Source organism: Mesocricetus auratus, unplaced genomic scaffold (genome assembly GCF_017639785.1).
Source record: "Mesocricetus auratus isolate SY011 unplaced genomic scaffold, BCM_Maur_2.0 Super-Scaffold_100019, whole genome shotgun sequence".
Taxonomy (NCBI): Eukaryota; Metazoa; Chordata; class Mammalia; order Rodentia; family Cricetidae; genus Mesocricetus; species Mesocricetus auratus.
In genome coordinates this window covers 7,393,335-7,407,729 of record NW_024429200.1, presented here as the reverse complement: position 1 = coordinate 7,407,729, position 14,395 = coordinate 7,393,335, and the positions used below count along the sequence as shown (strand labels likewise).

Below are 14,395 nucleotides of genomic sequence, written 5' to 3'. Positions count from 1 at the left end.
CTCCCTCCCTCTCTCACTGTCTCTCTCCCTCCCTCTCTCTCTGTCTCTCTCTGTCTCTCTGTCTCTCTCCCTCCTGCAACAACACCTGAACACCTGCCCATCTGTCTTTTAATTTCACACTAGCATCCTGTTGTATTTTTGTAACTGTCAATAGTTGTCTCAAAATAATTTATGTAAGCCTCCTCATTTTGCCTCTGAAAATGTCTACATGCTTGGCCTCTTGCAACGCTACTCTCCACGCAATGTCTAGTCCCAAAAATGCAGCAGCATATTTTGAAGGACCTTTCACCTCTTGTAATTTAGGCTCATAACCCTCTAAGTAACGCTCCCAAAGTACTTCACCCTGCACCAGGGACACCTCCCAGCAGGTTGTGATTAATCTTCATTCACTCTCTTCAGTCTTACAAGAGACCAGAATAAACTTCCTGTGCAGTGACTGTCCCTGGGTGTGGCTGCTTGCTCATGCTGTAAGGGCCCGCCTCTTCATCCAAGACATAAAGTCGCCACCAGCCTCCTTAGCCGGCACACGGACATCTGCTCTCTCCGGAAGCTTTTGGCAGCCACCATGTCCACCTTCGTGGAGCTCAGTACCAAAGCCAAGATGCCCATCGTGGGCCTGGGCACCTGGCAGGTGAGTGGGCCGCCGTCTGGGGGCACCTGCAGCCTTCCAGGACGGTCTCTGCATTCCCTTCTCTTTCCACAGCATCAGCTGAGGTTTTGGAATCCTAGAGCGGGGACCCAAGCTGCTTTTGTGCTTTTACACCGCTTTAGGCTCAAAGCTCTGACAGGCTTTCCCCAGCAGTGATGGTAGCTTCTCTAATAAATGTCAGGTTCCAAGCGGTCCCTGGACTTCAAGAACAAAAGGCTCCAGGCAGTTACTCTCCCAGCAAGCTTGTGAACGTACGAGACGCCCAACATTTTATAGTTTTTTGTGTTTTTTTTTTTTTTTTTTTTTTGAGACAGGGTTTCTCTGTGGCTTTGCCTGGAACTCTGTAGACCAGGCTGGCCTGGAACTCACAGAGATCCGCCTGCCTCTGCCTCCCAAGTGCTGGGATTAAAGGCGTGCGCCACTACCGCCCGGCCCCATTTTATAGGTTTCGACTGTCTTTTCCTGCTGAGTCATTCAAACACTTCAAATGACCAAGCTCTCCTTGCTGCCCACGGGGAAGGACTCCATCGGCAGCATCTGGCCTGGAGCCTGAAAGGCAGAGTCTCAGGCCCCAGCCCAGGCTACTGAACTGGCCTCTACCCTTTACCAAGACTCCGCCTGGTTCCAGTGCACAGTAAACTCTAAGCACGAAGACCGCGGAACTTGGGCTCAGGTCCTGCCTGGCAGTCTTATTGTCCTGGCAGAATGCTCCCATGCCCATCCCACTTTCCAGGAAAGCATATTCCCCAGCCTCTGTTGAGACAAGCGTGAGAACTGTACCATCACCTAACTCTCCCTCTGCATTTCCCTTGGGGGTAACATGACAGTGGCCAGCTTGTTTCCAGGAGTTCTCTATTTGATTTCTGGAGCCAGGGAATTTAGGTTGCCCTAAAACTAACCCTGTAGTTTAGGTTGGTCTTCAACTTGCAATCCTTCTGCCTCGGCCTCCAGGCATTAGTACAGGTGTGGGTTACCGCCAGGAGTTGTTTTTGGAGCCCATGTCTCCTGTTCTGGTGGTTAGCCACTGCCTCTGTCTCTTACTCTCTGCGCTGCCCTTTAATCTGTGGTGGGGCAGAGGCAGCACACCTCTTCATTTCAGCACTGGGTTGAAAAAGTACTTGAATTGGCGCCAGAATAGAAACTTCACTTTCTACCAATCTGACAAGCATTCTTACCTGAAGTAACTCTCAGAAATTCAAAATTAGACAGAGAGCTGGACAAGGGAGTTGGTTTTTTTTTTTTTTCAGATAAGGAGTCTGCCCTTATCTGTAGAAACTCAGGCAGGTATGGAATGGGGGGCAGGGCAGGTAATTCTGAACTGCTAGAGGCCATTTCTTGTCCTAGGGAAGCAAACCATTTATCTCTATGGTACTTTTCTAGGTTTGATTCTTAACCAAGGCATTTCTAGGGTTGATGAGAAAGGGTATTTTTTTTGTTGTTTGGTTTCTTTTTCTTTGGTTGATTGATGGCTTTTTTGTATCTATTCTTTATTTTGGGGGTAACCATGTACCCCAGGCTGCCTTCAAACTCACAGTCCCTTGCCTCTTAATTTCTCAAATGCTTAGATTACACACACATGGGCTGCCACACACAGTGGTTTGGCTTTCTTTCTTTTTTTAAAAAAAAAACTAGTTTATTTAAATTTATTTTATGTGCATTTGTGTGAAGGTGTCAGAACTCTTAGAACTGGAGTTACAGACCGTAGTGAGCTGCCATGTGGTTGCTGGGAATTGAACCGGGGTCCTCTGGAAGAACAGCCAGTACCCTTAACTGCTGAGTCATCTCTCCAGCCCCTTAGATTTCTTTCTTTCTTTCTTTCTTTCTTTCTTTTTTTTTTTTTTTGTTTTTTCGAGGCAGGGTTTCTCTGTATTGTTTTGGAGGCTGTCCTGGAACTCGCTTTGTAGACCAGGATGGCCTCGAACTCACAGAGATCCGCCTGCCTCTGCCTCCCAAGTGCTGGGATTAAAGGTGTGCACCACCAACGCCCGGCTCTTTCTTTCTTTTTCTTTTCTTTTCTTTTTTTTTAAGCTTATTGTATTCCATCCATTTACACTGCTGTGTGGCAGTGTCTGAATTTATCATACAACGACCATTCTCCACATTCTTAATTAACATGGTCTGGGGCTGAAATTCTTCTGGGTCGCTTCAGAGTTGAGTTTGACCTTTAGCAAGTTGCAGCCAGAGCCATCTGTCACCTCAGAAACAAGTGATCCTTTAGGACCTTGTGGATTTGACGGGAACTGACTTTTACCTGAGAGCGGATGGATGAACATTATGGTTCACTTTTACTTCTCCTTTGGAAGTTTGTTTTCTTCCCCAGCAATGCTGTGGTTTTCAGAAGCTGGGCTGTGTGGAGCCTGCTGAGGAAGACCTTGGCATAACATCATCCAACGGCCTTTCCTGTTGCCTCTCAGTCTCCCCCAGGCCAAGTCAAGGAAGCCGTGAAGGCGGCCATTGATGCTGGATATCGCCACATTGACTGTGCGTACGCCTATCAGAATGAGAGTGAAGTAGGGGAAGCCATCCAAGAGAAGATCAAAGAGAAGGCTGTGAAGCGGGAGGACCTCTTCATCGTCAGCAAGGTACGGTGGCCGGCTTGGTGGATAGGACTTCAAAGCCAGTGGAAGAATCTGGTCCACACCAAGAGCCCTGTCCGTCATTCCCCTAACCCCCTTCCTTGGTTTTGTTACGTCTGTGGGTGTGAATAGCCACACTCCAAGTCAGTACTGATAAGGGTCTTCTGTTGGCCAACCCTCCTCTGTTAGCTTTCTCATAACAAGATGGTTCTGTCGAGGTTCCAATGCCCTTCACTGCCATACTTTCCGTCGGTGGGATCCTTCTACCTAGTCAGACGCTGGGGGCGCCATCAAGGGTCTTGGGGCCTAAGTGTGCACGTTGCTCCTTCAGAGGGCCATAATTTGGTCTCCAGCACCAACATTAGGTGACTTACAACTCCTGTAACTCAAACTCCAAAGGAGCCCAAACCCTCTTCTGGCCCCTACAGGCACCCACTCACATACATGTGTACGTACACATGTGCACATAAATAATAAATATTTTTTAGAGGGATGGGTCCTGAGTACTGTGTTCTCAGTGGCTATGTAGAGAGAGCTTTTTTTTTTTTTTAAGAATTGCTATTTAGGGATTTCTTTTTATCTCAATTCAGTAAAGGGTGAGATATAAAATGCTATAAAAAAAAGGAAAGGAATGGGGAGAGGGGAGTGTGAGGTTGTTGACTGGATTTAGCTAGCTGGGGTACTCTGATACCCACTTGGGAACGTCATCTGATATGATAAAGAGACTCACTGTACAATGTGGCAGGCCACCAGTGAACGGTTCAGGCATCACGCTGGCCTGCCCCTGTTACCTGGCAGAATGCACTCAGGCAGTTCTCTGGCCAGCCCAGAGTTCCATGAGTACAGTCTGCACGCAGGTGCGAAGGACCCCTTTAAAAGACGGACCCCTGCTGTTGGTGGCACACGCCTTTAATCCCAGCACTCGGGAGGCAGAGGCAGGCGGATCTCTGTGAGTTCGAGGACAGCCTGGTCTACAAAGTGAGTTCCAGGACAGCCTCCAAAGCCACAGAGAAACCCTGTCTGGAAAAACCAAAAAAAGAAAAAAAAAAAAAAAGACAGACCCCTGCTCTCTTTCCTCTCTTACCTCTTCTTCGCTGCCCCCTCTCTCTTCTCCTCTCTCTCACGCTGCTTCTTCACTTTTCCTTTACCCCTTATTATTCTTCTCCCTGTCTCTCTGTCTCTGTCTCTCTGTCTGTCTGTCTGTCTGTCTGTCTGTCTGTCTGTCTGTCTGTCTGTCTCTCTCCTCCTTTCTCAGGTCTTTGTCCTCTCTATGGCTTCTGTTCCATTGCACCGGTCCCGGCTCCATCGAGCGGCCCCTTTTACCTTTTTCTAATTTTTAAACTTTTACAAAATGTCAACAGCAACCTAAACTGTTTGTGATTCACCATGAGGGCCTGGTGTCTTGGAGATTTGGGACTGTATATGCCCCAGTAGCACACAGAATGCTGTAAGCCTGGAAAAAAAAATAAATCACCCTCAACACTTAGGAAATAAATGACTCATTGAGCCCTAGGGACCTCAAATATCAGATCATGTATGTTAATTAGCCAGTTTGGTTAAATATAGACAGCTGTGCTGGGGTTGGATCAGACTGTAAATCTCAGAGCAGGAAGGGCTTAGCTCCGTGTGGCCCTTTCTCTCCAGTCCCTCATGTTTCCTTGTGACCCTCCGCAGCTGTGGTCCACCTGCTTTGAGAGAAAGCTGCTAAAGGAGGCCTTCCAGAAGACCCTCACCGACCTGAAACTGGACTATCTGGACCTCTATCTTATTCACTGGCCACAGGGACTTCAGGTTTGAACTGCCCTCTGTACCTTCTAGAGCCTCCAAGACAGGGCTGGACAGCGGGGGAGAGGCCTGGTCAACTTCCTCTTGATGCCACATCCTATGATGCCCTTTCAAAAGATGGCTTGGGCTATTCTTGAATGTTGTGTTTCAGGGTTCAACACCTTTGCCGAGCAAATCGTGCCTAGGGAGCGGCTTCCCAGAGCAAAGTCCAAGTAGGGCAATGTTGGGAAGTATTAAATCCCTGCTAAAAAACCAAACCAAACAACAACAACAAAAAAACACCCCCAAACCAAAACAACAAAGCCACTGCTCAGTGCCTGGAACCCTGCTTCTGCTTGCTGCTGAGAGGTTGAACACCCAGTAGGCTCCCCTCATTCGTGCACAGCTGGGGTGATGGTAACCGTCCAAGCTCTGGACTTCTGGAGGAGTCAAGGATAGGTTCTGGTTACAGTCTTCAGCAAACTTTACCATTCAGATCTAGCTCTACACTCGTGACTTTGAAATGAAAATTTCCTCCAGGTCTATGTGGGCCCAGGTATGCTGCACTTATTGTCATGGCGGTGACATTACTGATCGAGTCTTTGCCATAGAGTAGTACATTTGGGAACCAGCCCAGCAATTTCTGTAAGTTAGGAATTGCCTACCACAGTAGGTTGGGATAGAATTGCTGCAGAAGCTTGGTGTCTAACCAAGTGCTAGCCAGGTGTGGGTATTTGGTATTTCACTGTCCTGGAGCCTTGCTTAATAGGACCAGGTGCAGCCAAAGAGCGTTTTGTTTTGTATTTACAGCCTGGAAAGGAGTTATTCCCCAAAGACGATCAAGGCAACATCCTCACCAGCAAAATAACGTTCCTGGATGCCTGGGAGGTAGGTTCCCAGCTTCTATTATGCAATAGAGACTTTGTCATATGGTATGAAAAGGCCCACGTGTCTTGTGTGTAATTCTGTCTCTGTTTTTCTAGAGCTCTTACTCCCTCTTTACCATGTTTGAATTTAGGGTTCATCTGGCATAATATACTTTTTTTTTGATATGGTTCCACAGTATATCCCTGGCTAGCCTGGAACTCACAGAGATCCATTGGCCATTGGCCTCTATCTCCTAGGTTTGGGGATTATATCATTTGTTTTTGAGGTAACTATTAGGATCTCAATGGAGACAGGAAATACAAATGTTCCTCAGTTTGTGGTAAACATATGCTGTTTTGAAAGTAAGGGTAGGCACTTGGTAAAGGGATGTTGCCTTGATTTGCACATAATAGCTGAGTAGCCCAGGGAACATTATTATTATTATTATTATTATTATTAATTTTGGGTTTCAAGACAGGGTTTATTTGTGCAGCCCTGAGTGTCCTAGAACTCACTTGACAACTGCCTACCTCTGCCTCCCAGGGCTCTGATTAAAAGCGTGCACCACCACACCCAGCTAGCCTAGGGAAAAGATGGAATGCCTTCAAGCCAGTATACGCAGAGACGAACACCAAAGAGACCCTGCCTCACAGAAGGTGGAGGTTGAGGAACAATACCCAGGTTGTCCTTTGACCTTGGCATGCTGCTGTGGTGTGTGCTCCTGCACTCACACAGGCGCAGGCGCATAAACGTGCACACACTCACATAATACATTCTCCTGATCTCTATCCTTCAGGATGGGATAAGCATGAAGAGAGCCAACATTCAAAGCTTCATCACGGCCCCTTAGTTAGCAGTCCTGTGAGGGAATGTTACTTTCCCATGTACAAATAGTGAGACCAATAGCCTGGAGAACCGGGACCTCATCAGGTTACACAACAGGGGTGTGGCACAATTAAGATTAGATTCAGTTCGGAAGTCCAGTTACCAAAACCTTTAGCACAGTGCTTGGCAACCAGTGGACGTATATAGAAACATCAGAAAACTAACAAGCACCTTGACGTTTAAAACCAAACAATTCACTCTATCAGTTGTGTTCCTTTGGAGAACCCAGACCAATGCTTGGTATGCATAACGAATGTTCAAAAGTTAAATAAGCCATGGATGCTTTTCTCTAAAAATCTTCCTTTCCACACTGATGCTCAGGGTTATGCCAAACGTCAAATGAGATCAAGCGGCCTCATTGTGAAGGCTGCTGGCTCACTGACAGATGCACACTGTGGACTTGTATTCTGCAAACTCCTTCCTAGGCAGGAACTTGTAATAAATGAATTATAAGTACATGTTGAGTTTGTGGCTGCCAGCATCAGGTATGATATCTGTGGCGCAAGTCTAATGTATCGGGCAAAAGCCGTTTGTGCTAAGAGAATGCATGTGTGTGTGTGGGGGGATGTACATGCATGTGCATGCATGCTTTCGTATTTATTGCAAGCAGGGAGCAGCCTTACATACAGACTTACAGCACAGTGGAGAAACCCCAGTGTAAAAGTTCATGTTTTCATAATTAGAGGTTGACGCCAGTGGGGCAAGGCCGGGGCTGTAAGTCAGGACTAGAAAACAGGATGCACCTATGGTTATTGGCTGACAAGCAACTCACAGAGACCCCGTGGGGGCTGGGGCCCAACAGGTATCTTGACAAATTTGTGAATTGTTCATTCTGGGCAAGAAGTTACTTTTAGAAATATCCTTTCTTAGGGTTAACACACAGTCATGGTTGTGGTAAGTTATCAGTTGGCCAGATGCCAGGGCCACCTAACCCTAGGTTGAGTACCCCGCCAGGGTCTGATAAGTCTGCATGTCTCCCCATTGGAAAACAATCTAAATGGCAGAAGAAAGTGGGCTCAGAACCCGGATAGAAAGTTGGTTCTGATGACACAGGCCTGTAATCAAGGTGCAGGAGGCAGAGGCAGGAGGATCACAATTTTGAGGTCTGCCTGGACTGCAGAGGAAGTTCAAGGCTAATCTGGATAATTAGAGCATGTCTCAAAATTTTAAAATGAAAAAAAAAGGCTAGAAATGTAACCCAATAAATAATAGTGCCAGAATGGCCTTAGTATCAATCCCCAGTCTCTCTTCCTCCCTCCCTCCCTCCCTCCCTCCCTCCCTCTCTCTCTCCCTCCCTCTCTCTCTCTCTCTCACACACACATACACACACACATACACTCTTCCCTCTCTCTCTCACACATACACACACACTTTCTCTCCCTCCCTCTCTCTCCCTCCCTCTCTCCCTCCCTCTCTCTCTCTCACACACACATTCTCTCTCTCTCACACACACACGCTCCCTCTCTCTCTCTCACTCTCTCTCCCTCTCTCTCTCACATACACACACATTCTCTCTCCCTCCCTCTCTCTCTCTCCCCCTCTCTCTCACATACACATTCTCTCTCTCCCTCCCTCTCTCCCTCTCTCTCACACACATACACACACATTCTCTCTCCCTCCCTCTCTCCCTCCCTCTCTCTCTGTCTCTTTCTGTCTCTCTGTCTCTGTCTCTGTCTCTCTCTCTCCCCACAGGAAGGGGAGAAGGATAAAGAGCAAGAGCAAGGGGGACTGTTTCCTCAGGTTTTCAGGTTTGGGTGAGGTGAAAGCAGAGAGCGTACACTCCCAGTGGCATCTGCCCCTTGACCGGCATCCACTCTCTGGACTGATGTTTCTCCCTAGTGTTGCAGTTTACCTAACCCCGAGAGCTGTTTATCCATTCCTCTTATGTCAGGACTGAACTGAAGCCAGCACCCCTGTAGTCCTCCTACAGCCATCTAAATGGTATTCTCCACTGGGACAGGTCATGGAGGAACTGGTGGATGAAGGGTTAGTGAAAGCCCTGGGCATCTCCAACTTCAACCACTTCCAGATCGAAAGGCTCCTGAACAAGCCTGGACTGAAACATAAGCCAGTGACCAACCAGGTAAGTTCTGTTCCTCAAAGGGGTCCTGCTCTGTGACTGCTTCAAAACCGGGAGGCAAGTTCCGTACACTCCAATGAGTCTCATCTCTGAGGTCTGTGTTCAGGATGCTCAGTGAGGTGGGAGGCAGACCTGGGTCTGGTCTACAGCGCATCTATGGGTGGGTTGTTGTATTTGGCCTCTGCGTTGGTCGTTTCTTGTGTCTAGGGTTCCCTCTGAGCCACTCAGGAAGGACTGCTTCCCTCGTGATGAAAGTGACAGAGGTGTTTTCTCTTGCAGGTCGAGTGTCACCCGTACCTCACTCAGGAGAAACTGATCCAGTACTGTCACTCCAAGGGTATCACTGTCACAGCCTACAGCCCCCTGGGCTCTCCAGCTAGGCCTTGGTGAGGCTTCAGAGTGATGACTTTCTTTTATCACTCTTAAAATTAGTGTTTAAACATTGGTTAGTATTGGTATGAATTTCTTATGTACCTGGAAAAAGATGTGTCTATAGCAATATATCTGACACACCCAAATAGGATTATGGGGTGGGCCCAATGTTTTAACAGAAGACACCTCTTTTTTTTAAACACTTTTTTATTATATATATATATTTATTAAATATTATATATTTTATTATATATTTAAATTAGCAACAAACTTGCTTCCCATGTCAGTCCCAGTTTCCTCTCTCCCCCCATGTCCACTCCCTCCCCAAACCCCCATCCCCCCACCCATCCCCACTCCATTCCTCAGGGAGGGTGAGGCCCTCCATGGGGGATCTCTAGAGTCTGTCATTTCACCCCGGGAGGGCCCAGGCCCTCCCCCAAGTGCAAAATACACCTCTTAAGAGTGGCCTATGTCTGCTATTTAACGTTAGAGCCCACTTAACAAATTCCTGAGGTTCCAGAGCCTATGGAAGACAAAGCTTTCATGTGGCTACCCCACCTGTTCTGCAGTTGGAGAAGGCTGTGGGGTTTGCCCTAGAATCGGACTTATCCTATACATATATAACACTAATGAAGTCAATTCTGTATCATTAGGAATAGATTCACCCTAGCTATCTTTCTGCCTTTAGGGCCAAGCCAGAAGACCCTTCACTCCTAGAGGACCCCAAGATTAAAGAGATTGCTGCAAAGCACAAGAAAACCCCAGCCCAGGTAAAATATGGTGCCTCTTCCTGTTCAGTCCTGCAATCCTTTTTTTAAAAGACAGGGTTTCTCTGTGTGGCCCTGGCTGTCCTAGAACTCACTTTGTGTTCAAGGCTGGCCTTGAACTCAAGATCTGCCAGCCTCTGCCTCCTGAGTGCTGGGATTAAAGGCATGCATTTTTGTTTGTTTTTAATAGTCTCGCTTTATTTTTTGTATTGCCTTCTTTTAATCCCTTGGAGAGGAAGCAATGGAAAATGTAAGTCTATTGGCACCTTTGGGAAACACAGCTGGCAGTATCAAATGAGGACCACCTCTGTTCATCAGCTTCCTGCCAAGTCCTCACGAAATCATGGTGTTGCTTTCAGGATTAAGGGAGATAAAGGAGCGGTAGGGAGGAGCTGCAATGATAGTCCTTGTGTTAGTGACATTTCTCTGGCTGTGACAATATACCATGACAAAGGTGTCTCATAGAAAAGGGGTTTATGTGGAGTTTCCAGTGCCGGAGTGATAGGAGCCCACCACCATCATGGCAAGGAACCCGGCGGCAGTGGGGCAGGCACTGTGTCTTAGCAGCAGCTAAGGGCTCACATCTCAACCCCCAGAGAAGATGAGCGCGCACTGGGACGGACATAAGTCTTGAAACCTTAAGCCTTCAGTGACATACGTTCTCCAACAAGGGCATGCCCAGTCCTTCCCAAGCCATTCCACTAACTAGGGACCAAGTTTTCTAACAGCACCTTCACTTTTGTGCACAGGTCCTGATTCGGTTCCACATCCAGAGGAACGTGGTGGTGATCCCCAAGTCTGTGACACCAGCGCGTATACGTGAGAACTTCCAGGTAAGGCCCTGGCTGACCATCTGCTATGTGTGCATGGTGTGACTCCCAGTGGCTTCTCATCATGTCCTGCAGCGTTAGTGATGTCCCTAACTTCTCATCATCTTATGAACCCTTGGGCTAGGGAGCTGGCCTCAGCAGAGCTGAGATGAGTCACCAGTGAGTGATGAATGGTCTGAGGGCTCAGCCAGGGAAGCCCAGTCAGCTCTGAGCACAGGTGTGCCTCATGCATTGTGACCCTTGCTTTCCCAAGAGCCCTTAGATCAACGGCCATCGACTGTCCTGCCAAAGTGCAGGCTTCCCTTGGCCTACGCAGCAGACTTTTAGCTGGAGGATAGGTATTGAGACTGGACTTGAATAAATGTCCTTCTGGAAGGAACCCTGAAGGATTAGACACTGCAAAAACAAATGTTTGTGACACCGAATCCTATAAATAATTCAGTTTGTGTGCATCGTGAGCTTATGTATGTAGAGAAAAGCGCCTGCGGTGTCAGGCACCAGCCCTTTCCTTGCTAAGCAGCTTTGGGACTCTTGTCCCTTCCAGGTCTTTGACTTCCAGCTGAGTGACCAGGAGATGGCCACTATCCTCAGCTTCAACAGAAACTGGAGGGCCTGCCTGCTGCCTAGGTAAGTGGAGTGGGGTTATTAAATGAGCTTTTTGAAGTTGTAGAGGATTGGCTGGGAGGGTTGCAAGACATCCAGGATAACTCTTTACATTTATTTTTTTATATTCAAATACAATTTTCTGGAAGTTGTGAAAAAGTAAGGTTTGAGTCATGGGAAGTCATGCCTGCTAATTCTTACTTTTTCCCAGCCTTAGCTTGACTTGTTTCTAGCCAACTCTTCCAACTTAAATTATCCCATTTCTCTTTAGCTACATTTTGCCTCTGAGTTTTTTACCTTTCTTTATTCTGTATGTCTTTCTTTCCACCTAACTCCGTGGCTGGCTGTGTGGCTGGGTGATTGGTCACTGGTGTCCTCCCCTCCTCCTTTTCTCACTCCTCACTGTCTTCCCTAGATTTCTCCTCTTGTTTATTCTCTCTGTCTGCCAGCCCTGCCTGTTTCTCTCTCCTGCCTAGTTATTGGCCATTCAGCTCTTTCTTTATTAGACCAATCAGGTGTTTTAGGCAGGCAGAGTAACACAGTTTTACAGAGTTAAACAAATGCAACATAAAAGAATGCAACACAGGCCAGCCTGGTCTACAGAGTGAGCTCCAGGACAGCCAGGACTGATTCACAGAGAAACCCTGTCTTGAAAAAAAAACAACAGCAACAACAAAGAGAGAAAGAAAGAAAGGAAGGAAGGAAGAAAGAAAGAAAAAAGAAAAAAGGAGAATGCAATACATCTTGGCATCATTAAACAAATACTCCACAGCATAAGGAATGTGGCACATCCTAAGCTAGTGTTCTACAACACTGCTCCTTTGCAGGAGACAGAAGCACTTATTCGTTCAGTCCTTCACTTAATGGCTTATCTGCCATGTGCTATGTATGTGCTAGCGTGTTCCAAGTGTTTGACACATCACACTATACAAGCTGCATGTTTCCCAGTCTTGCATTCTAGCAACATCTGGAGTAGCTCTAAGTCTACCTGTCAGACAGTAACAAATGCCATAGAGACAAGTAAAACAGGTAAAAGATATGGGAGGTAGTGCATCCTGGTGGGGTGGCTTTATACGTGATGACTCAGGGGTGGCTTTGCTGATGCATCAAGTCACAGCTGAAAGAAGCAAAGGCAGCACCATGTGGCATTAAGAGGGCACTGTTCTTAGCATTGCAGCAGTGGGCACAAAGACCCTGAGGTAGTGGGTTTGCACTGAGGCCAGTGAAACTGTAGTAGATGAGTAAGGGCTATTGTGGGAAGACATGAACTCAGACATAACCTTAAAGCGAAGGGCATGCCGGTGGTATACACCACGAGGGCTTCAACTTTAGGATGGAAGGCGCTTGGAAGCCAGGAGGGGCTGTGAGCAGAACCTGGCATAATCTGACATGTCTGAAAAGTTCCGTGCTGATTTCTGCATTGAGAGACCACTGGCAGCCTACTATAAAAATTCAGGGAAGAGTGGGCAATAATTGCACCTGGCGTCCAATAGAAAATAGCAAATTGAATTTGCCAAAAAATGAAAAATATGGTTTTGCTTGCTTGGTTTTGTTTTAGCATGAGCAATTCAAGAACAGAATTGTCATTTAGAAGTGAAGGATTTAGCTTGAGACATGTTTGTGATGATGCCTTTTGATCATCAAATAGGTAGTGTGAAATAGTTACATAAGTGAGTAGAGGCAATAGATTGGTCCCTTCAGTCATTCAATAGCTATGAAGTCTTGGGTAGAATTGTAACTTTGCCAATTCGGGTTCCTTGTCTACAGAGTGGTGTAGAGAGAAACCTTTCCTTTGTCAGCCGCTTTGGTTTTTCCCCACCAGTCGCCTGGGCTCTGCTGCGTTGTAGTCCCCAAATAACACACAAGACGCTGTATTAATTATGAAGCTGTTGGCCTTGCTTGTTTCTTACTGGCTAGCTCTGACTTAAGTATTTAACCCATTTAAGTATTTTTCTTACTGGACGGACATCTTACTTCTCTGTCGGGCTACATGATGACTCCCTGTGTTTCTCCTACCCAGAGTCCTCCTCGATTCCTAGTCCTACCTATCTTGCTTCCCTATTGGCCAACAGTGCTTTATTGACATATACACAGGACTTCCCCATCAGAGTGGGAATGATAATACCAAATATAGCAAATATCCATGGAATACAAGTTTAGGATTTATCAGAGATCCTAGCTCATGGCTTATCTTTTTCATTAATTGTTGTTAATATATACATTCATATATACGTATGTACGTGCGTGTGTATGCGTGTGTGAGTGTATATGTGTGTGTGTGTGTACATATTCTTAAGAGATCAAGGAGGGGTATATCTCAATACATAAAAGAAATAATTAAAAAAATAAAACCTGGCCCAGTGCCACATGCCTTTAATCACAGTCCTATGCAGGGGGATCATGAGTTCAAAGTTGTTCTCCACCACATAGAGTTCAGAGTCAGCCTAGAGACATGGGACCCTGTCTAAAAATGCTGTTAGATGGCACTAACATTTTCTCCATGCTCGTTGCTGCAGCACAGTGAACATGGAAGAATATCCCTACAATGCAGAATACTGAAGGCAACCCTTAAGTCCTCATGCTGGTCCAGGGCAGACTGCGTTCAAGAAAATGTGACTCTGAGAAGCAATCGGACATTTCTTTCATTGATTTGATCTGACCGAATGTTTGTCAAAAAAATCAGGAACTCTGGTAACACTGGAGGACATAAGGGTAGAACAATACAAATTGCAACATTAATAAACATATCCAACACATCCTGAAGTGAGTTTTGAATGAGTGACTTGTTGGGTCCAGCTCTCCCCCTTCACATTTTACATGGCATGGCCAAGCCAAGAACTTGACTGCTTGAGGCCCCTGAGTAGTAAGTGGCTAGAACAGGTTCACAGGAAGGTGCTCTCAGGGAGAGCTCTAGGCGATTTGATGCGCCCATCCTTCCAAGCCTTCTTACCTCTTCTACTAGCCTGTGACTTGCTTGGCGCTTTCTTATCATTCCCCAACCT

The 14,395-nt window shown here is 46.7% G+C and overlaps 1 protein-coding gene across 1 annotated transcript; it reads left to right on the top strand.

The window, feature by feature from the left end:
* Positions 1-474: 474 nt before the first annotated feature.
* Akr1b10 (aldo-keto reductase family 1 member B10) lies at positions 475-14,149 on the top strand. Its single transcript, XM_040728702.1, has 10 exons — positions 475-631; positions 3,064-3,231; positions 4,900-5,016; positions 5,800-5,877; positions 8,702-8,824; positions 9,101-9,207; positions 9,882-9,963; positions 10,710-10,793; positions 11,335-11,417; positions 13,910-14,149. The coding sequence occupies exons 1-10, from the start codon at positions 566-568 to the stop codon at positions 13,950-13,952; spliced, it is 951 nt and encodes a 316-aa protein (XP_040584636.1). The 5' UTR covers positions 475-565; the 3' UTR covers positions 13,953-14,149.
* The last annotated feature ends 246 nt before the right edge of the window (positions 14,150-14,395 follow it).